Source organism: Podarcis muralis, chromosome 7 (assembly GCF_964188315.1).
Source record: "Podarcis muralis chromosome 7, rPodMur119.hap1.1, whole genome shotgun sequence".
In the NCBI taxonomy this organism is placed as follows: domain Eukaryota; kingdom Metazoa; phylum Chordata; class Lepidosauria; order Squamata; family Lacertidae; genus Podarcis; species Podarcis muralis.
In genome coordinates, this window is record NC_135661.1 from 53582554 (window position 1) to 53606195 (window position 23642).

The 23642-nt window shown below is 43.6% G+C and overlaps 2 protein-coding genes across 5 annotated transcripts in view; one reads left to right on the top strand and one right to left on the bottom strand.

Annotated features, from left to right (window-relative positions):
• PLEKHG4 (pleckstrin homology and RhoGEF domain containing G4) overlaps window positions 1-1724 on the top strand; it is a 50746-nt gene extending 49022 nt beyond the window's left edge. The window contains exon 23 of the mRNA XM_077931766.1: window positions 1-1724. Coding sequence (XP_077787892.1) covers window positions 1-6 — 6 coding nt within the window. The 3' untranslated portion in view covers window positions 7-1724.
• The window catches only part of KCTD19 (potassium channel tetramerization domain containing 19), a 23822-nt gene continuing 966 nt past the window's right edge, over window positions 787-23642 (bottom strand). For 2 of the 4 annotated variants that reach the window (XM_028739468.2, XM_028739467.2), the window contains exons 2-16: window positions 23212-23517; window positions 20616-20766; window positions 17839-18030; window positions 17266-17397; window positions 16874-17096; window positions 16117-16277; window positions 14198-14295; window positions 12807-12949; window positions 11978-12061; window positions 10832-10937; window positions 9621-10221; window positions 7399-7593; window positions 5996-6150; window positions 5534-5635; window positions 787-3510 (exon numbers count right to left, since the gene is read on the bottom strand). In XM_028739468.2, the coding sequence (XP_028595301.2) occupies window positions 3397-3510; window positions 5534-5635; window positions 5996-6150; window positions 7399-7593; window positions 9621-10221; window positions 10832-10937; window positions 11978-12061; window positions 12807-12949; window positions 14198-14295; window positions 16117-16277; window positions 16874-17096; window positions 17266-17397; window positions 17839-18030; window positions 20616-20766; window positions 23212-23241 (2487 nt within the window). In that variant the 5' untranslated portion in view covers window positions 23242-23517 and the 3' untranslated portion in view covers window positions 787-3396. Of the gene's footprint in view, window positions 3511-5533; window positions 5636-5995; window positions 6151-7398; window positions 7594-9620; window positions 10222-10831; window positions 10938-11977; window positions 12062-12806; window positions 12950-14197; window positions 14296-16116; window positions 16278-16873; window positions 17097-17265; window positions 17398-17838; window positions 18031-20602; window positions 20767-23211; window positions 23518-23642 lie in introns of those variants that run through there. The other 2 variants (XM_077931769.1, XM_077931768.1) reach the window with 2 other exon arrangements.

Below are 23642 nucleotides of genomic sequence, written 5' to 3' on the forward strand. Positions count from 1 at the left end.
GTCTAAACGCTGGTTTCCGTGATGTTTCTCAGGAGACAAGAAGAAGGAACCTGTGTATGTCCCCACACAGCACCCGGGAGCCCATAATAGTAGTGGAGAATACTGAGCAATTAACTAGACTGGGCCACAGCACTGGACATGAAAATGCCTTTGTTTGTGTGACTGAATATGTGGAGTGAGTTGAGTGCCCCCAGTGCAGGTGTGAGTTCCTGCTGCCTTCTGCTGCTGTTTTACAAGGCAGCCGTGAGCAGCAGCAGTGAAAGGTTTGGGCGCCATTGTTGAGGGAGGGGGTTTAGGGGGAGAGTTGTCAAGTTTTGGTGGTCCTGATGTGGCTACGGATAGAGAAACAACTGTACGTTGAGGGTATGGATCAGAGAGATAGATGTTGGCTGGTCACTTGTCTTTTTTACAGTTGACTTGCTTTGTTCCACAAGCTGCACATTTAGGGAAAAAACTTTTTCAAAGGGCAGAATAAAGAAACAAAGTATTTATTTTTTGAAAAAAGAGTAACCTCCTTTGTTATCCAGGCCAGTTCTTTGTATAGGTTTGCCTGGTCTTGAGATAATTTATTTCCTTGTCCATACCACTAATTGCTTCATTAGCAGATTCCACAGGTGCCTCAGAGCCAAGTTGTCACTAGAAGAGTTGTTTCTTTCTGTTCATTGTTAGGAAACTAAATTAATCCACAGGGCAGCACTTACAGGGGGTGGGGGTCTGAATATGCAGAGGAATGAGGGGGTGAAATCCAGAGGCATCAGAATGGGCAATGACATTGCAGAGGGCAAGTAAGAGAAAAACATTTTAACATTTATTGAATTTTGCACAAAAAATAGTCCATGAACATAGAAAGCTAGCACAGCAGGTAAGAACCTAATCATAGAGTTTTCTTCCTGGTGTGCTAGTTTTTAACCTGCAGGGGGCTTTCCCATTGGGGGAGCATTCTAAAATGGGAGTTCTCATTTGCTGTCTGAAGTGTTATATCTTATTCTGCTTCATGTGTAGACCAAGCTGTTAAGCATTTCTGAACCTCCAGCTGGGATCCGACCCAAGGGACAGTGGTCAGCCTCCTTTGACTTAAGGGGAAATAATGCACTTGAGTTCACAGTGATATGCCTGCCAAGGCAAGTCAGGAACAGGTCATTGCTAGTAGAGGCAGTTCTAAGCCATTTCTGCCAACCTAGCTGAGGAAGTACTGGCAATTTTCTGAACCTCAAGCATCTGGAAGCCAGACAGTACTGGAATTGTATGCCACACAGTTCTCTGCTGTTGTGCTTCTGCTTCTGGCTTTAGTCCACAAGTGCCTCTCCCTTGCCTCCCATTTACTACCCATATTCCCATTTCATTTTAAAACCCATGAGCTGTAAATATAACCCTTATTTTACATTTATTTAATGAACTGAATTTCTTCAGCCCACTCCCCACAAAGAATGGAATACCAGAACTCTTTGGTATACTATCACCTGCAGCACAGCTGGAAAGGGATGACTTTAGAAACTTCCAAGTAATGTTTCTTGGTTAATATAACTTTGACTTTTATAAACAAAGCGTTTCCCAGAAAACTGGAGGAAACCTGCGATCAATTTTGGATGAATCAGAATCTGGAATTACGTGTGCTGGGCAGTTTTTTCATTGCTGGAAAAAAATCCTTAATGTATGCCTGCCTGGCACCAATGTTATGTTCAAAGTTTGACTGAATTACTTAATAAAAGTTGTTTCTTACAGTACATTTTAGCTTGATTGCATGTGATCATTTCTAAGAGCTTTTGACTATTGTCATCACAAGATCTGACTAATTTTGCTTTTGCAATTCCATATGGGTAGAGATATTTTGACATTATGAAAGCATCTGTACAATAGAGGAAGAACAGCATTTTAAACTCAACTCTTTATTTTTTATGTGAACTGAAAGGAAAGTGAAGTGGCTTTGCTCAAGTTTAAGTGGTTTTGAGTCTGCTGACGTGTGATATAAAAATTAATTTAGCCCTATAAGGCTGATGGCTGTTCATCAACACACACAAAAGACTGAGCAAAACTATTTCCCCTCCCTAAGTTTGCATAAACAAAATGGGAAAGAGAGCGAGAGGAAAATATTTTGAAACATCCTTCCCTGCCTTGCTCCTGCTCCTCAGTACTTCAAACCCAGGTTGACTGGGCAGCAGCAAAAATAGGTATCACAGGTTGGCTGTAGGGAGGCTTCTCTGAAAGTGCAATTATTATGAAACATCTTCTTTATTATATTATCATATTTAAACTCTGCAAATAATAAATGCAGTGTTAAAAAAACATATCAGAGCCCTGCCTGGACCGTTCCTTTCAGTTGATTCTCTAATACCCTTACAAAACCATCTATGGAAGTAGCTTATGCAGCAGGAGCCAGGATTTCTGCCAGTGGGTGGCTTGGGTTGGACTGATGTGAAGGGGTGTGGGGAAGAGAGAGAAGAAAAGGCACACCTATCCACTCTGAGAAGATGCTTCAGCTGCAACCCTTCCGTACACACTGGGAGTAAGTCCCATTACAATCAGCTGAACTTACTTCCGAGTAAGTTCCTTTCCCTTCCTTTTCCAACAAGCCTTTCAAGAGAACATTTTTATCCCAGTCTGCACATGCATTGGACCTGAACTTCTTTCTTATATAGGTATTTATGGGTGGTGTTTTTATTGTTCAATCATTTCAGGAGTGATCCATTAATGAAATAAATATAGACACTGAACACAGCAAGCCAGCAAATTCATTACAATACCATGTGTATTGCCTATAAAAGTGAAAGGGAAATTCCAGAGTAAAGCCCTTGTGTGAAAAGTGTGTATGTGTCGTAATCAGTCCAGCTAGAAAGACACCCAAACAGGTGGCCAGTTGTGACATCAGGCCAAGTGTGCTGCAGCTCTGCCCTGTAAGACCTTCAAGGGGACAGGCCAGAGCAGGGATGTTGAAAGAGACTCCACCATGAGGCCCTACCTGTGCCTTGGAAGGCTCCCATGAAGCAGGAGAAGCCAGAGGGGTGCAGGTGGCCTCTTTGCAGCAGGCTCACCCAGGCAAGAGAGCAAGCTGCCCCCTTTTGAGGAAATATGGGACTTGGGGGCTTGTTGGAGGGATGCTGTCTGCCCTACATCCTGCTGCAAGTAGGAGGGGAGAACTTATACGCTGTCTCTTTTGGGCCCCTTTCACACATTACACAGAGCAACTAAGGTAGCAGAATTCAGAACTGTATCACTTCAGACAGCAGCGCAGGCAAATGAAGGCCCCTGCTCTGTGGGCAGAGAATTTAGCACTTCTCCCTGTGTGCCACTTTAATACCCCACTAAGTTTCTACATGGCTCCTGTTGCCAGTTAAACAGATACACATGAAGGGAGCAGCCGATTTATCTGGACGGAGGAAACAAAGGATTTCAGTTTTATTAAGGTTTCTGTAAATATTTCCCTATGACAAAATGAGAGAGTGATTGAAAGTAACCTTTTTTTATCAGCAGGTCAATGCAGCAACTGTACTTCCAGGCAAATGGCAGAGTAAACTGAAAGGGAAAAACAAATAGGCTAGCAACAGCTCAAGGAGTGGCAATGACATTCCCCCTTCAGGGCTTTGTTGTTGAACCAGCTGCCAAACACTCAGAGCTGAAGCAGAGGCACTTTCAGGGTAGTGCAACTGGTTCAGCCATGCTGCAGGGGGCGCCACAACAATGCTGTAGAACAGAGCGTGAGAGGTGGGGCGTCAGCAATTTTTAGTGTCACACAGGGTGCCACTGAAATTTGAGAGCCCAAAGTCCATCACTGGCTGAAGTGTGTGTATCCAGATAGAAGGCCACCCAAACTCCTCAGGATACACATGCTTAAAATTTAGAAGTTACTCCCTCCACTGCAGGTCAGGATTAAAGATGGACTGGGGCATGAAAAGGTTGAATGCAATTTAGTAATTGTGCGCAAACATCTTCAATGAGGCACAAATCCAAGGTGATTCCCTTTGCTTCAGAGGTATTCAGACTCCCTGAGAATCAAAAGTTATTCCAAAACAGTCTGTGGCAAAGCAAACCGGTCCCCCAAGCATCAGAACCACCTCAAAGCCTTGGAAGGGTGTTTTTACTTCCCATCCAACTAATCTGATACATTTTGTACCTCAACGTCTGCAAAAATGGGAAATGCTAGAGAGGGTGGAGGGGTGAGGGAGAGGAGTTGATATGCAGTTCTGTTTTGAATTGGGAAATGCTTTTACTGGAGCTATTTTTTACTTCCAATCACAAGTGCTTTTGGGAGGGTCACAGAAGAAACAGATCTCAAGCCGTTTCTCTGCTCTTTGTGGCTGGCTTTGGCAGCATTCAAGGGCCCTGTGGCTCCAAGAACAGCTTGAGGATCACAACTAACAGGGAGATGGTATCTGTCCCCACTTTCTGAACCAATGTCTGCCCTCCACAGCATCTCCCCAGGAACACTGGTTAGTGGACAAGAGAGGTGTACCCAGGATAGCTTGGCCAGGTCCTCCTGACACTCCTATTTGTGGATGGTCCAGCAGAACAACGGGCTTACTGGCCACCTTCTCCACCTGTTCCACTAGCTAGCGCACGGTGGTCCAGCACGCAGCCCTTGAGGCTTTTTTTGGTGGCCCTCAGCAACATTTGACACACACCCCAGCCCTCATGCCACCTTCCCAAAACCAGGTAAGCAAGGCACTGGGCTTTGAGAAGGAGGTGTGAGGGCCCCATAGGGTAAAGGGATCCTTAAAAAAAGGAAACTTTACAGGTTCCCTGTTGGGTGTGCTTGAGGGGACGGGCTTACAAGGGAAGTAAGCCAGGACGTGAGGTAAACAGCTTGGTATGCTGTGAACTGAGTGGAAATCGAAAGCATTCAGTTCAGCTGCTGCAAGAAGAGAGAGAGGAGGCAGAGAACATGCAGCTACAGACTGATGGCTGTTGTGGACTGTAAATACGCTATTTTGTTTCCAATAAAGAGATATTGGGATAGAAGAAACGTCTGGACTTATTTACTGCCCTTTCGACACACATACGCTGTGTAATTCTGCTAATTGCTTTACGACCGCTCCAAAGCTACACTGCGTAAACAGAAGCTACAGAGGCCCACAGGGGAAGCGTGGCTGGGCGCCAAACAATAAAGCAATAAATCTATCGAACATTCCCCTTGCCAAAATAAAAAACCCTGCACCCATTTACCTGACATTTAGACTTTCAAATTTCATCCAATTCTTCTAAGAAATAAAAGTGACAGACATTTGTTGATGCTGTCTTTTAAAGAACACTCATAGTATAAAGTAAGCACTCCGTAAAAGTGAAATCCTGAACCAATTTGGCAGAGTTCATATCCTCAGAATGAGCTCCTGTGCCTGCAAATTTCACTCAGCTCTGCTCAAACATTAACCTGTTATCCAAGCTGACACTGTGGGTTCTGAGGCTCTCCCCCCCCCCCAGCCCTTCTGTTCAATCAAATGGAGGAAGTCACAAAGCAAGCAGCAAGAGCCTGGTCTTTCTGGGTCAGCAGCAGTCCCTGTCCTCCACTACAAAAGGAAGCAAATCAATAGTTTGCACTTACTTCAATCCATTTCAGTAACTTCTCACAAGCATGACTATCTGCTTTAAAGGGCGCTACATTCAGCAAGTCAGCCACAAACTCCTTAGCTGTGATCTCTAGGCTCTGCAAGAAATGAGGGCACACAACAACCATTTTCCAGAGCCAACTGCGTAGAAGAGCAGTTAGCAGGATTGTGAGGAAGGGGGGGAGGTGAAGGACCAGGACCAGGCAGGCAGGAATGGCTGCAGGATTCTCTTCCACAGAAACCTTAGAAGAAGGAAGACATGAGGGCAGGGCAAATCTTATTGCCTTTTGGTGGTCTCCAAATATTCCCAGAGCTCACAGTCAAGCTGTTAGACTAGGAAGGAGGTCTCAGCAGGTGACATGCCCTGGCGAGCAGAGCTTGTGCCAAGAGACCACATGGTTTCGGGATTGGCACCCAAGACCTCTATAAGCCCAAGAGCAGCCATGTTGTCTTCTTACCCACAGCCTCTGCACAAGCAGCTCGACTTTTGCAGTCATTTTCTTGGGGTCCTTCTGCCTTATGGAATCCAAGATGACATCGGTGAGAAAGCAGTGGCACTTTCGGGCATAAAAAATCTCCTCTTGTGACAATGGAAAGCTCAGAAAGACAATATCTATAAGCGGAAAGAATTAGGGAGTGCCATCAACACCCATTTCTTTGCCAGACCTTCAGTGTCTCCCTCAATCACCCTCTTGAGTACAAAAATGGCACCGCCTAGACTGATCTTGGTTTGGCTTTGGGGCATTTTGTTTCTGACTTGGTGGCACCACCTCCCATGGTTTCTGCCTGGCCCTGTAACTCAGTGTGGCCAAGGAGTCACATCCTTGGTTCACCACAGGTCCAGCTAGTCACAGCACAATCCACAAGTATTCTAGTGCCACTGCAAAACTACCCAAGGCAAGTTGGAAACGTGAGGAAGAGGGGATCCTGTCAATTTTTATTTCTCTCAGTTTCTCAGTTTTAAATTTGGTTCTCTATATTTCCTTATCTGTTTGTAAAAAAATAAAATAAATAAAAATGCAACAGCATTGTAGTGTGAATTTCTCCCAATGTATACATTTCCCCCTAATATTTTTTGCAAAGCAATTTTCCCTACTATAAAGCAAGTTTCGATGTTACTTTCATTTTTAACCAAAATATGCATTTAGGGAGCCATTTCTCATATTTTAGTCAAATCTTTGCATGGTGCTGCTGCTGTTGTGTCCTTCCTTAAATCAAACTGCAGCCCAGTCGTGGCTCCTGACCCACTGGTTGAAGACCATTCATCTAGAATAATCTGCCTGAAGACAAAGCTGTTTTACTCAGCAACCCACACTGCTGACTGATGCCAACAATCCAACCATGTGGGCATCTAGAAGAGAGCAACTGCAGCAGCATATGGGGCCTAGCAGAGCAGGTCACTCTCATGGGACTTAAGCAAGATGCAAGTTCCATGACATTCACTAACCAAACTGCCCAAGAAGAAAATCCCAGATACACTGAATAGTTTTACCAAATTGTATTATTGGACACTATACAGCTCAGAGCTAGTCTCTTCTTGTGGCATTAGTTGATGCTCAAGAAGCACCATTACCCCACTGAAATACAATAGAAAAGCCCTTCACAATATAACCATTTTTTTTCTTGAACTCAACAGGGCAAGATCTTTGTTACAGGAATGGTTCCAAGAGTGGGAGCTTCTTGTCAAAATATACAGTAATTTCTCATTTTGCAAGGAGAAATAGTGAAGATTCTGGGTACAGAATCAGGGGGTTCTATTTTTTGAGGGCGAAGTCCCCCCCACCCCCACCCTACAGAGCAAAAGCAGATGAGATATATTCAGCCCTGCCCCTTCCTTATATCTCCTTCCCATGCCCAGTACCTTTGGCCATGGGGTGTGCTAGGCCACTGGCTACTTTCATGTCCTCCAGGTGTGTGCTGTAGAGAATGCTGCTTTCATGAGATGAGCAGGAACCATCACAAGCCACAATCGGAGGATGCTCCACTTTAAGAATCAAGCCAGTGCCCCCATGGGGCTCATCCATGATAGCACTGCTGCTTTGTTCAGGGAGTGTCCCTGGGCAGAAATGGGTAAAAATTGTTAACATGACATATGTATTGGCATATAAAGAGTTATCAGATGCTGCATCCTGACTTGCATCTACCAGTGGAATTTAGGAAGTCGTATTAGACATGGAATGCAAAGAGGCACCATTCTGTGGCCAGTTCTACACCCCATGTATGCCACAGCATGTGCACATCTCATTCACATTCTCTCTTATTCACTTTTTCCCAAACTAAAAAGTGCCATGTGTTGTAACCTTTCTCATAGGACAGTTGCTCCATCCCTTTTACCTTTTTGGTACCTTTCCCAGTGCTTCAATATACTTTTTGAGGTGTGACCAGAACTATACACACTAACCCCATAGTGATTTCACCATGAAATTGTACAGTTTTGGTTTTATTTGAGCATAAGTGAAATTAAGGTGGGGGTGTTGATCCCACATGCATCAATTTACACTTGTTTTTAATTTCATTTGCCATTTTACTGCCCATTCACTCAGTTTTGGGGTTAGGCTAAGCTTATTTATGAATTGGTTTCCTTTTACAGCTCCTCTCAATCCTCTTCTATTCTAACACTTTGAACAATTTGGTATCATCAGCAAACTTGGCAACCTCACCGTTCATCTCTAACTCTAGAGTGAAGAAAGTAAAACACACAACCCCCAGTCACAATCCTTGGTGGAGCCCACTTTCTACATCCCTCCATTGGGATACCTATCCATTTAGTCCTCCTCTCAGCTTCCTATTTCTTAACCAGTTACTGATCCATAAGAGGACCTCTCTTTGGGAACAGCTGACTTGAGAGACCATCTTGCCCCTCATAGCGGCCCAGCATAGAGGCACTAAAGGGTACCACATGATGTTTTCACAGGGAACTCAGTGTGTCTGCACCTTGGCCTGGAGCTCCTTGCCTATTCATATTAAGCAGGCATCATCAGTAGTTTCTTTCAATTGCCTGCTTAAAGCACACCTGTTCACACAGGCCTTTATTTATGCTTCACCATCCAACTCTTGACTCTTTTTATGCTGTTCGATGGGTGTGTTACGTTCTTCATTGTATGAGATATAAGCCCCTAAAATAAATAAATATGAAGCCATTCAGATATGAATAGCCCAGTCCTGAACAATTCAAGCAACTTTTCACGGCAAAGTATCAGCTAAATAAGCCCTCTATGGCAACCGTGGAGCTTGCATGAACTTGCAGAAGCCTGGGAGCAAGCAGAAGAACAACTGATGAAATAGCTAACCTTCCTCTTTCTGCATACAAACGCTAGAGACTTAATCCCTTAAAGATCCCTGCAACCAGTTCATGGAACTCCATAAGCAATTAAAGAACAGATCCTGCCCAAGTGGGTTTTCGAAACAGCAACATCACAGAGGCAGATGACTTGCAGCTTCTACCTCTAATTGTTCAACACAGAGCAACAATCATGTAGATTTTCCCCTTAGATGCTCCTTGCAGGAGAAGAAGTTAATCACTGTTTTCCTCTTTCGTTTTTTCTTTTTATAGCACTGATTTCTGTCACTTATATTCCAGTCTTCATTCAGCCTGCTTCATCAACCACAGCTCTTCAGTACCAGGGAGTGGTCTCCACGGTGCCAAAGAGGACCTTTTGGAACAATTGTGTCAAAGGCCCCAGTCATCTCACTGTTCCACAACGAAACAAGAGCCTCAATAGGATCACTTGCTCTGCCCAATGAAAAATCCCCTAAAGCCATCAGCCTCCAAGGGTGGACCAGCAGAGGCCCCCCACCGCTGAAGAAAGGAGTAATCATTGCAAGACCAAACTTCACCATGACAATAAGATAATATCCACCCCACCTGCTTCTACACCAACCCCTCTCCATCATGAATAAAGAGGTGATTGATCACTAACACCACATGTCTGCTGAACAAGAAGCCATTATGTATAGACAGAAGGGGCAAGGAGAAAGGAAAGGTCCCAGCAACCCCTGCTTTGGGGGGGGGAGGGCACTCCTTGTTCCTGACATCCTCAGAGAGTGCTAATTTACGAGCATCAAATTCAGGTGTTCACTCACCTTTATCTCTCTCTTTTTGGCCACTCAATTCCTTGGCTGCAACATTTTCAGCCACTGAAGAAACCTCCTCAGAAATGCTTTGTCTTCCAATCTTGACAAGCCACGCCTCAGAAGCCGGAATGCCCAGCAGGCACTGCCCAGCTTTTGGCAGCTGTCCATTACTTGTGAGCTCAGGACTGGTGACCCCAAAGCAAGTGGCTGGTGGGAAATTGCAAGGCACTCTCCTTTCGGGCTCTTCAGCCACTTTGACACCATTGGATGTTCCCACCTGCTGGGCTTCACTGCACCGATAGTTCGCCATATCCCATCCCTGCACTAGGGAAATGAGCTTCTGGATGGGAGTGTCTCTGTTTTCCGGTTTTTTGCTTAAATTGCCTTTTGCTCCTCTTTTCCTTTCAGGCTGTCTGAAACAGCAGGAACTGTCCCACCCATCTGTGGACTGGCTATATCCATCCCAGTTATTTCTTCGCTTTGATCCCTTGGTTGGGGAAATGTGGGGGGACTTTTCATTCACTCTGTCTCTTTCTTCCAGGTCTTGTGTATTTCTAGATATATTCCAGCTATTGGCACATTGATCTAAATCCACAGCAATATAGGAGTGCTAAAAAAGAAAAGAAAAGGGAAATTTTCCATTAAAATTCTAAGATAGAGTGTAATTTGGCAGTGTCAATGTATCCTGTTTTCCAACTGATTTAATATCAGAGTTCCCTTAGAAGCAATATAACAGGATTCTGTTATAATTTTATGAGGTGTGGCAGCTTTGTATCTTTGGAGGGTGAATAATAAATTGGGCTCTTTGAGAAATGCTGAGGATTACAGAACCTTCCAGAAATGATTGGGAGAAAGTTAAGACAGTTAAACATTAGAGGTTTGTAAGGTAGACTCATTCTAAACCACAGGGGTGACTGCCAACTTGGACGGCCTTAAAAGAGGGTTAGACAAATTCATGGAGGGTAAGGCTATCAATGGCTACTAGCCACAATGGTTATGCTCTGCCTCCATGGATGGAGGTAGGTTTGTTTCTGAATCCCAATTACTGGAAACCATTGGAGGGGCGAGTGCTCTTGTACTTGGGTCCTGCTTGTGGGTTTCTTACAGGCATCTGGTTGGCCACAGTGGGAGCAGGAAGCCAGACTAGATGGGTCAGAGGCCAGATCCAGCAGGCTCTTCTTATGTTCTTAATGATAACATTGAGTGAAGAATAACCTTACATTTTGAGTCTCTTCACCAGACTCTTGTTCTTTCTCTGGCACTGCAATCTCAAGACTTCTAAATGGAAAAGCTGCTCTTTGAGCTTCCTGTTGTTGCACCCATAACCTGTAAATAAAACATTTCACATTACAAGAATCATCTGTGAAGTCAGCCATGGCTCTGGAGGTAGTGTGCCTGCCTCCGTATTTAAGAATATTGCCTGCATCTTCAAAATGTATTAAGATGTAGACATTGAAAAAATGGAGGGGGAAAGTAGAAATTTCAAGCAGTTTGTGAGCAAAAGCTAGAGGAAGAGGAGGAGTTGGCTGTATCAGTTCCTGGAAAAATGAGACCTTGAGAACTTAGTGGATAGTTTGATGAAGATGTTGACCTAGTCTGCTTCAGCTGTGAAAATGATGTATTCCATGCTAGGAATAATCAGGAAAGGATTTGGAAATAAAAGTGCTGATATTATAATGCCATGATCTAAGTCTATGGTGCAACTGAATTTGGAATACTGCGTACAGTTCTAGTGACTTCACCTCAAAAAAGTTATTGCAAAGTTGAGAAACGGGTGCAGCATTACTCCCCTACGAGGCAGGTTGTAATGTTTAAGACTTTTTAGTTTGGAGAAAAGGTGAGTAAAAGGCAACATAATAGAAGTTTATAAAATTAGGCATGTCATGGAAATTTTGTGTCAATACTGTGTATTTTTAGCAGTAATTTGTTTTAATTTGTCCTGTGAGCTGCCTTGGGTCCTTTACTGCAAGAAAGGTGAAATATGAATTACATAGATCAAGAAATCTCTCCTCCGAAACCTCCTCATTGTACTGATGCCTTCTCATTCTTAAAAGCAGGGGGGTTTGCGCCTGACAGTGCTGATGCAACAAATATCCCATTCAGGAGGTTGGCCAGGGGGCGGGGTTGGATAAAAGACTGTTTCCTACCAAACTCCCCACCCCACCCCTGCTTAAAACTGCCTCCCAGCTGTTTACCATGAAGAGGGCATTCAGGGACAAACAACTATAGGGAAGGGGCTCGTAGATGTGCTTTGGATTGCTGTCATTCTGGCCTATCGTCCACCCAGACCGAGTTCTCGTGCCCCCTGAACATCACTGGTTGATACGTGATTTTTAAAAGATAAAGGAGAAAGAAACTGAGGATACCTGTATGTGTCATATTGATGAAGAGCCTCGACAAGAGAAGGGATCTGATACGCAGCCACTTCCTGGCACAGCAAAGACCATTCTCTGACAATTAGAAACAAAACTCAAGGCTTGTTTATGCAAATCAAGTGTGCAGAGAGCCCTGTCAAACTTTGTAAAAACATTATTGGCAGTAAACAAGACTGTGCAACTCAAATACAGGTGCTCTAAAAAGCGTGTTGAAGCTCATGTCTTAAAATATCAGGGTGGCACATGTTCCCTCAAGAGCTAACAGGTTTCTCCTCCTTACACTCTGCTGCAAACTCACACCAAATCTTGGGTGTGAGTCAAAATGGAACATTGGCTATTTACTGTGAAGGTCCGCACTGGCCCAGTGTGTTGTTATATCTTCCACCCACTACCCAGATCAGGTGGGATCACATGATACAGCTGAAGAGACTTGAGCAAACAGAGGTTCCTTTGTAGTGCCAAGCTGGAAGCAGAGTAGATGGAAACTGGCACCTCCACAGGACAGCACTACATGTATGGCACCAGAATATGGAGTTTTATGGGAAGTAGCCAGCATTCCACTCTCTGTCTAATAGGAAGGAGGCATCCAGGTGGGACATGCCTAGGCCACTTTCCCTTGATGGGTGGCACTGAATGGTGACTGTGAGTTTAAGATTGCTGGAGGACTTGCTGCAGCCCCTCTAGCCAAAGGCCACTTCTGCCAAAGCATAAACTTCCAATTGACAAAGCCCACGTGGCTGTCCTGCATTGGTGGAGAAGGCTGCATTAATCATGAGCTGACCATGTTAGGAACACAGGAAATGGCAACCATTTCACTTACTTAAATTCAGAAGGCAAGAAGAGTTTGCCAAATCTAAGGAAGTTGAGGATGTGTCGAAAAATTTGTCCATCTCCGTGGATGAGGAGAGCCTGACCGTAAGTAATCCAATACACCTTTTTGCTATTTGACAGCAGCTCTGGAAACTGGCAAAAAACAAAACCAATGCCATAAAGAAGAACAGAAGCACAACCTGTTTGAAAGAGAAAGCAGCCCTCTTTTGCCCACACTCACCCACAATGATACAACCCTTACAACTTTTCTACTCCACAAGGAAAATGTATTATTATAGGTTCTGGGTGCCAGAGTTTGTGGGCGGAAGCCACTCATAACTCTTGGATTTAGTAAAAGTTACAATTAATCAAAGTTTGATTAAACTGGGCCAAACAAGGAAACCCTGGATTTAGTTAGGCTAATGAGCCAGGCTGAGCCATTAACCTATTAAGAAGGCCAATAACACGCACACTCTGGGCCAGACAGAAATTGGTGAAAGCCTCTCCTTGAGCTGAGATATAGCAGAGACAAAAGTCCAGAGTTTCAGGAGGGAGGGGCAGAAATGCTGTGAGCAATGAGGTAAGTGAACAGGAAAAGTGTCCCTTTTGCAAGCTGAGGCAGCAGGGATGGGTATGCTAGAGTATGAGGCAAGCAGTCCATTTTATGCTGCAGAGAAGGTCAGACAGGATGTTGGAGTCTCTTGGAATATGAGGCTGCAGCAATGGGAAGAACAGGAACCTCTTGGGATATGAATGTTCTGTGCTCTCTCGGTCTAGACACAGGTTGTATATATGTGTAAATAAACCATGCACTGTAGAGGTGTGAATTACCTTCAGTTTGTGTGCTAGTCTGTAACACTATTATCAAGTATGTCTGCAAAGTCCCAGGTTCAATCTCCAGGATATCCAGTTAAGGAGTATTTGTATGCCATGAAGCTTTCTTCCTTGTAGCTTTCTCTGGCTGTCTCTCTAGAACTATCTCAGGCAGAGAAGAGGCTTCGTTCATCACCAGTTAATTAACCCTTTAAACTGAAGATGGTGGAGACTAAACCTGAAGCACTGGAAAGCTGCTGGGAAAGTAAAGAGCACCAAGCCAAGCGAGCCAATGATCTGACTTGGGATAAGGCAACTTCAGGTGTTCATATGAACTATTCCACTAGGATGTAGGGAGGGGGACATGTTAACAGATTCCTGCCCATAGAAAGCAAGCATGTGACAAGGTGAGCTCAGAACTTTTCATGCCAAAACGCTAGCAGAAATGAAGTTTAGTGCCACCTCCTACAAGTATGCTGATACAGTTCAGTGCAAGCACCTCAATACTTTTAGGAAATTGGCCTGAAGGTTCAGACTACAGTATCAAAAGGCAAGAAAGGCAATGTAACACGCTCTTAAGAACTGTACCTTCAGTAATGTTTGCAAGTAAGTTGCGTACCAGTGACTTCCTACATACACTTTGACAATATGATGGAGTGAAAAGACTGTTAGTCCTGCTGCCCAGCCTGCATGTGAAAGAGAAACAGAATGCAATTTTAAAGGCACTGCTGCTTTTGTCAATGTGGTGAACAGCCTTGATCCACAAAATCCCTCCCTATTGCAAGCTCATATACAAATGTTTTGCCCATGCAAGGAGCAGCAGATAATCTACTGAACTTGAAAAGCAAGTTTCCCCTCCCTTTGCCCTTAGAGCAGGGCAGTTTTCAGCTGACCCATGGGGAATGACAGCAATACCAGCCTACAGCTCAGCATTCATGCACATATCGCCAATTACTCAACATAATGTCATTTTTTGCTCACTTCTATTAATGCTTACAAAGACTCCTTTGCAGTCGCAGGTCAAAATTTGCTCTAGTCTTACTTCAGTACACTGTGGCAGAAAGTATTTAACTAGAGTGGGGAATTAGATCTAGCCAGTGGGCCTGATTCCTAATTCTACCACTGTGGACCAATTTTGACAGCAGTAAATCACCTGACATTAGGTGTCTGCCACGTGCCAAAGTTCAAAGAAGGTCACTGTAACCACCAATCAGCTGTGAGAATGCATTCAGCCGCCCAGAGTGGCTGGGGAAACCCAGCCAGATGGGTGGGGTATAAATAAATTATTATTATTATTATTATTATTATTATTATTATTATTATTATTATTCAGAGGGGCTCGCTGTAACCACTGATCAGTAGTTACAGGGAGCCTCTTTGAACAAAATCCAAATGGAACATTTTTTCCTCTGCTTGTGGGCTTCCTAGAAGCATCTACTTGCCCACTGCGAGAAAAAGATGTGAGATTAGATGCATCTTTGGTCTGATCCAGCAGGGTTCTTATGTGTAGAAAGTTGCTGCATATATATGCACAATAACTTCAGTTTAATCGTCACAGTTGCCAGCTATCACTTACATCACTTGCAGACAGTGGTGGAGCTTCAAGCTCTGGCGGGGCGGGTGGCAGAGAGCAGGTGGGGCATGGCTGGCGCGCGTCCCGGGGGCATGGCCCACTGCCCACTGCCCGCAGGGGCATGGCGTGCTGCCTGCGGGGGTGTGGCGCCCAGCACAGGGAGGGAGCAGCCATGATGGCACCCCACCGGGATCGTGCCACCAGGGGTGGTGCACTCCCCCCGCACCCCTGTTCCTCCGCCAGTGCTTACAGACAGTCCACTAAAGTCCCTACTTAGGTTGCAGATTATCTGAGGTTACTTGTACACTGCAATATCTGAGATTATCTGAGGTTACTTGTACACTGCAATAATCAAATTATGCTGAAATGTGCATGTTCTTGGATATAATGCATATTGCTCAGAGAATGTATAATAGCTCTCAAGATATGCACAAAACATGCAGTGTACACAATTCTGCTAAAATATGCACTTTCTTTGATGTGTCTTGGAGGTTATGCATATCACCTGGAGAATGTGCCAAATGCTGACAAGATACACATATTCCCCGAGGCCTCTTGGAGAATATGCAGTGGTTTATTTTTAAGCATTGGGGTGTGCTCAGGCACACACCGACAGACTGAATTCACATCCCTACAGTTACATGCAGTTATATACTTTTGTGTGGAATTCTGATTGTGCCGCTATAATTGTAAATCAGAGTATTCTGGACATAAAATGCAATGATATTCCTTATAAAGATGTTTGCAATGTTGGTGACAATAAACACATTGTGGGGAATGACTACTTATTTTGTAACAACCATTGGTTCAAACTTAACGTTTCATATTCTGCTCTTTTACAGCTTCAATATTCCATGTTGTTCATTACTAAAAAGACATTGTTCCCTCCCTTAAAACTCAATAAGAAGGGTCAATCTAGGAACAGCTGACTTACCTTTCCCCACGGTTTCTAAAGGTGCCTTTTGTTTTAGAAAAGTTTTCAAGGCATCCTTCATTGGCTCATATATGATATCCATTTGATCCAAATAGGCACAGAGTTCAGGAAGCTCAGACATCTTCCGTATAAGTGGGAGTCTGCAAGTGCCTAACCAATTCCTTTGGATAAAAAGGGGAATAGACTTAGAAAAAAATTACTTTATCTATTTTTGCATTTAAAAAAAAAAGTGATTTCTTTCCTACTATTTTGGCTACACATGGATTCTCTCCACCACCACCCCAACTCCCATTTTTATTTAAATCAGATTAATTAGACAACTAAGAGAAACTTCAGTGTGCCTAAAACCTTCAATTGCAATTGTGCACCTGAAGAACAGTAATTAAGGCTGGTGGAATGCAAACATGGTCAAGAATCAACCATCAAAGTACACAAAAGTAAAACCAAATAGGTGTATGGTCAAATGTACTGTATTAAGATCAAAGCATTTCCCTACATATTTTGAAGCCACCAATGATTCCCCTTTTTTCTAGGAGCACAGCAATTGCTCAAAGACCCAGTTTTATTTAAATCAGATTCATTAGACAACTAAGAGAAACTTCAGTGTGCCTAAAACCTTCAATTACACCTCTTTTCAATTGAGAAGCTCCTCTCTTTTGAGTTTGAGCATAGTGCAAGGTCAATTATCCCACCTCACCCCAGTGGTCTTAGGCACACTGACAGCTAATTGGTTCTGCTTTGGTGCAAAAAGACATACATGACATGTTGAAAGAGCACTCCGTTCCCGGATATATAGAGCTTGTTCCCATCCAGGGTACTCTCCATGTGAAGCTGCCCCAGAGCAGAGTCAGGATATTTGACCAAGAGACCAAGCGCCATTGGGAACAAAGGGAGACTTGCTGCTTCCTGAATAGCTTGCGGCTTCTTCATGGTGCTTTTCACATTGCCTTGAAGGTCAGCTGTTCCCTCTGAGTAGATTCCTAAAAGGGAAATGTACAAATGAGAAATGAACAATTAAGAATCCTGATTATATTTTATCTCTCTTGACTTTCTAATCCAATGAAAGTCCCATGGCCCAATCCCCATTTTATTTTGAAATCTATTAATATAGAGATGAGTTACACTGAAAGATGCAATTAAGAACCACACCAGGGTTCGTCCTGTAGGTCTTCACTGCTTCTGTGACTTCGGGGATCCCCAGTGCCTCAGCCTCAGCCTCCAGAGCATCCATGTTGGAGAAGTTGTCGGGCAAAAGCATCTTCTCTGAGCGAAGAAAATTAGCTAGAGATTATAAAATGAAAAACACAAAGATAAGCCCAGAGTGTAGCAAGACCTCAACCCTATTCTCTGAACCTGCTCCCATAGGTACTAGCAGAACACAGTGCCACCCACCCCCAGTTCATAGAGTTGGTCCAGGAGGATACTGTGGTCAACAATAATTGGAAGCCGCTGAAAGTTCTAGCAAAAGCAACAGGGTTGCACTCCCATTCTCTTGAAGGTTTCCCATCAGGGCACCAAGACCAAAACCAGACCTGAACCCACATCCTACTCCCACATATTCCACTTGCCCCAAGCCTTCAAACATGACCTGTGGTTCTGAGACTGCCTCCGGTAGCATATTAATAGTAGAAACAGTGTTATAATGATTTTTAAAATGAAATAGAAGGAAACATTTATTTGTTGCCTCCTGCTGCTGCTGTCTTCCTCAAGGAAAAGGCTTACCTATGAAGCGAAACTCGCTGCTTTCACATTCTATCAGCACAGCATTGTCAGACAGCCACAGCAAGTTGTCATCATTGACCAAGGAAGGATATTTTTCAACCATGTCTAGTGGCACAAAGCAGTAATGCACTTCTTCTTCAGTATCTAGCAACGGAGTGTCCATTAGTCCTAGGGGGACTTTCTCATGTAATCCTAATAGGGAGAAAAAGTGAATGTCAGCAAGGAGCTAGGAAGACCAGAGACAGCAGATAAAGGACTAGAAATCTGAATCCAGAGCCTGGGGTCACACATACCATACACTGAAAGCACATGGCTTCCCCCCAAAAATCCTAGAAATTGTAAGTTGAGCTAAAATTCCCAGCACCCTTTAACAAACTAGTTTCCAGGATTCTTTGGGGGAAGCAATGTGCTTTCAGTTTTTGATGTGAGTGTGACCCCAGTCTGCACCCGACATCCCATGCAAATAGCACCAGCTGTTGCAGCTGATAATCACTAGGAATTCCAGCAGGCTAGGAAGCAAGCTTAACCTTTTCTCCTTGCTGTAGTCCTGTGGAAAAATCCTCATCTGAAGCTGGTATTTGTAACTGAGAAGAAATTCTCCACTGGTGCAAGCAGGGGAGCAAAAATTCCAACTGCTAAGATCAAGCTCATGATAATCTGTGCTGGCTAATGCTATTTGCATTTTTTTTAGACCTGGCAAATTAAATACAAAGAAATAGTTGACCTCACATGGTTGTTGATCTTCAGCAAGCTTTGGGATTACCTATGCCAAAATATTAGCCTGGGTCATTGTTAATTAATTAATTTATTTAATAAAATTTATACACCATTTAATTTAAACAAAACTCATAATACAGTTTACAAATCTGAAGTATATTTAATGGGTATAAACTCAATAAAGGGAATAGTGAAATCTTAGTAAATGTGACAAAGGAATTAAAAATGAAGGGAAATAAAGCTCTGGCACCTCTCAGAAGGGCACCACCTGCCATTCTAAGAGAACAAGGCAGAAATTCATTGTGAGAAGTTCATTCTAGAAAAATAGCACTGGTTATTATAATCTCATTCATATGTATATATATATATCACACACATTTTCTCTCTCCTTTCTTATTACATAGGGGTATCTATGTTGGTTGTGGTATTGAGTAGTAGTAGTAGTAGTAGTAATTATAATACAGAAAGACATCATTTTTTAAAAAAATGTGTCATCATTTTTCTACTAAAGTACTCAGGATGATGTACCCAGCTCGGTAAAATGTAGTAAAAATAAAATATAATATATAATATAAAAAAAAGATTGAAAACAATTAAGAAAAGAAAGGCAATTAGTAGTAACAATTCAGCTGAAAAGACATCTGGGTAAATAAAACACTTGACTTTGCTCAATTACAGGAATATGTGCCAGTGACTCTAAGGCAGTATCTGTATAATGGACCCAACTCTCTCTTGTCAATGAGCATCAACTTTCAGTTCAGCCTCCTACCTCTAGGGGGCAAAATGAATCTGGTCTTGTGCCTTGCTGCCTTTTACCACGCCTCTGGGACCAAAAGTGACAGGAACTTGGTTTCCGTTTGGTTTCTCAGGGGATGTTTCTCACAAAATTATACAAATTTGTATTGAGAGTTTTGTCACAAACAACTTAGCAGCGTGCATGAGTTCAACTGCTAATTTCTCTCCAGAGGACTTAAAAAACAAACAAACCACATTCAGCGCCTTCACGGGCATGCTACTTATCCTGTCATAACCCAGACGAGTGAAAAATAAAGCAAGCCTCATTCTAGAGCAAATGACCCAAGGGGCAGCACTCTAATTAATGTCAGGCAAAAGTTTATTAGGAGGAAGAACAGTGATTTGGAATGCAGCCAAACAATTAAACATCAACATCAACTCGTTTTATAATCCTACTGAGATATGTGATTGTAACTGAAAGTGAATGACTGTAATCTGCTCACCTAGCCACCTGGGGTTGCCTCTGATGGTTTGGGAATACAGCTGCTAGGCTTAATTGGAATGAGTCATTGCAAGCATCTTGCACCACTAGTCCTCTCCTATAAAGCCCTTCTTGATGTAGGGCCAGGGTACTTGAATGATGGCCCGTCCCCTCACCTGCCTCTACACTTACATCTGCATTGGAGTTCCTTCACTGAGTCCCCCCATCATCTGAGATATGGCCAGTTGCTATCAGCAAATGGGCTGTTTCAGCAATGGCACCTGGTTTTGTTTTTAATTGTTTTTACTGAAGATTTTCTTGGGTAACAAAAGTATATACAGTGTTTCAGCTTTCAGTTCATAGAGTCCTTTCTATGGATCAGTTACATTCGATGTGAAACACTAATAATGTTATAGACATTATGAACTGGTCTCTCCCCCCCCCCCCCGCCCAGAGGCTCACTTGGAGACCACTCTGAAGTTGTTGTGCCACCAGGCAAAGGCCTCTTTGTTTTCCTAGGTGTTTATGCTTTTTGGTTGATGCTTTTATAGGGCTGCTGCTTTAAGCTTATATTAATGTATTCATGTGATGTGTTATTAAATATTATACTTTAGGTAGTCCTGTTGATGTATCTGAGGGATGGGGAGATATAAATAAGCAATGACTGAGTTTGCTTGGAGTCCACGTCTCCTGGGCTTCACCCGCACTCCATCCACGGGATCATGTGGGCTGAATGAAGCCAGGGGAAGTTTATAAAAATTATCCAAGATGTTTGCTTATGATCACTACAATTGTCATTTTGGTCCTGTCTAACCTTAAGTAGTTGCTTACAATGGACTTTTACCAGTAAATGCTGGACTTTTAAGAGGAAATTCTGAAGGCTTGCTGATACATTTTCGTGTTCTCCAGTAATTCATAGATGCTCTTTCAGCTATTGGTATATCCGCAGGACGGACACGTAAATTATGTTTTCCTTCCTTCAAATTGTCTAAGGTCTGTTAAGACAGGCAAACATCTCTTAAGCATGCATTTTCATTATATTTAAACAAAATCATAGGAGCGTTAAAAGAGGAGGGCTGCAATACAGCATGGTGCGCATAGGATACTGTCCTTCGGCACTGCCATCAATGATGTTTGCTTCAGTACAAAGTAAGAGTTCCTAAGCAATGCAAAGCTTAAAGTTTTTAATAAGCCCGTGGTCGTCATCATCAATGTAAGCGCTATTCTAAGCTATATGATGCTATTTTCAGGCTCATAAAGATGCTTCCCTTTGGCAAACCTTTTATGTGCTTCTGTTCCCTCATTAAGGAGGGACTAAGGAGGAAGAGGGAAGGTAGCTTCTCTCCCTTTTCCTGAGGTGGCATCTGGAGAGGCTCAGCTAGGGAGGCTTCAGAAAAACACAAGAGCCTTGCAGCTGACTCAGCCCAGAGGGCTAGCACCCTATTTCCATAGTGGCCAATCAGATGCCCCTATAGGGAGTCTGCAAGCAGAACCTGAGCTCAACAGCACTGCTCTCCCCACTTATGACTCCCAGCAACAACTCAGGTCCTGCTTAGTTGTCCACTCCTCTTGTCATCCAAGTTGGTGGCCATCACCACATCTTGTGGGAGCGAGTTCCATAGTTTAACTATGCACTGTGTGAAGAAGGGAGTGATTGCAACAAACAGCATAACTGCTTATCAGCTCAGCAATGTAGCAAAGATAACCTATATCCTATTCAGAAGTGTAAATTACTGTCAACTCAGACAGTTCATGGCTGACCCATTATAACCTGTCATAAGGCTCATCCAGACTTCCTTTTGCACTGTGCATTCCAGGCACAGGTCCACACTTTAAAACACTGTGTCAGAACAGTTTATTTTAGTCCCAGCGCTTTATCTGGGAACACTCGCATTTTACCACTGAATTGGAGCAAATGGCAATACAGTATGTGGAAAACCTGATTGCTGTTTGTTCCAATTCAGCGGTAAAATGTGGGTTTTCCTGGGGAAAGTGCCAGAACAAAAAACAACAATGCTCAGACATGCAGCTTTAAAGTCCAGACTTGTGCCTAGAAACACAGCACAAAGGCAGTTTGGATGAGTCCTTAATGAGGGTACTGAGTAATTTAAGAAGGTGATGAATCAGTGTTGCTGTCCAATTCATTGTGTCTTGTAGGAAAAAAACAGCTTTAAGTAGCCCTGAAGCTCTTCATCAACCAGCTTGCACCCACATGTCTATGTGACAGGTCCCACCCACACCTGTTGATAGGCATCCTTCCCTCTCTACGTTCCCTGTGATGCCTCATCTGAGAACAAAGCCAACCTTTGGTCTTGGTGTCCTCCATTTCATTGCCTGAAAGTGAGACAGGCAAGCAACTGAAGACTGAGGTGGGTCTTGTAAATCCTCATCACCTAGGTTTGGTTTAAAACACTGACACAGAAGGCACAATCCACTGAGAACTTTTCCTGCCCAGTCTATCCCCTTGAATGAAATGGAACTTATCTCATGCATAGAGGATGTAGAGCTAGAAGTGGAAAACTCAGGATGGGGAGGGATCATGCTCCATAGTACGCTTAGGACTTGCAGGGTCCTCTTCAGAGTCAGCAGGAAAGTGGGGAGGGTGATCCCACAACAGTCCCATTAGTGAAGCAGGCATAAAGAGGCCTCCAGATGGGCCAAGCCAGGTATAAATAGCTTCTGCTTTGGCTTCTGCTTAGACAAGAGCAGAACTCCCAGTTTACTGTTCTCTTGGGCTTCTGTTTCCCTGGACTTCAGGCTCCTCAATCTAATTGCCTTTGCTCCATCTGCCTCAGTGCTTTGATTGCCTGCTTGAATACATAATTCAGATGTAACACTGAACCATGGCTTGGCATGAGGGAGGCCTCTCTCCTCTTGCATGCAGATTCCTTCTTTTGTATTCTGCTTGTCATTCATCACACTCTACCCAGACATGAAAATTGGCAAACCCAGTTAACACTAGCCACCAAACCAGGGTGTACAAACTCACATTGGGATTCAAATCATGAATGTGAAGAAAATTATTAGCTGTAGTTTGCCAGTCCAGAAGCCACAGCAGCTTATGGCTGGCAAAAAACAGGTAGTGGGAAAGAACCCAGTTGTAAGATGAAGCTGGGAGCACGTGAGTTCTCATGGAGCTCCCACATTCTAAACCCATGGTTAAGCCTAACTTGAGCTGTTGCCTGCTTTGGCTTCTAATTCTGCCAAGGTTTCTGTACAACTGACACAGGCACTTGCTTTCCCAGCCAGACAGAGCTGAACAACCATCCCTATAAAGTGTTCCACAGTCCAAAAAGGACAATCCCAGGGCAGCCAGAGAAGAAACTACTGTTGTGAAAGTTGTCCCATTAAACTGGGCTCTAACTTATCAGCCTTTTGACAGCTTACATCTTATTTGGTCAATAGAGCATGTTCTCAACCACAGCCAGGAAAGGCAGTACCTGCAATAGTGGGGTCAGCTGCAAAAGCATGGCCTGCTCATACAGCAAATTCAGTTCAGCACAGCTGGAGAAGGACAGCTTGGAGGTGTGCAGGTAATAGTGGACATGCCTGAAGGTGTAACCATCTCTGTCAATGAACAGGCGCACGTTTTCATTCTGAGTCAAAGCCGAAACCTCTTTCCAGATCAGAGAGTCTGGAAACTGGGCGATTTTGCTTTTGGGGACTGAGAAGCACCAGCCTCCGACATTCAGGTGAATCAGCTCTTCCTCAGAAGATTCAGCTTCAGAAACTATTTCTGATTCTTCCTAATTGAAAAGTGGGGGAGAAATCAGTACAAGCTCAGAGCAGATCCTAAGCCTTTAAAATAACCACACCAGTGAATTCCCCTCCCCCACCCGCTCTTTTTAAATCTATATTAAAAAGAAGCCTC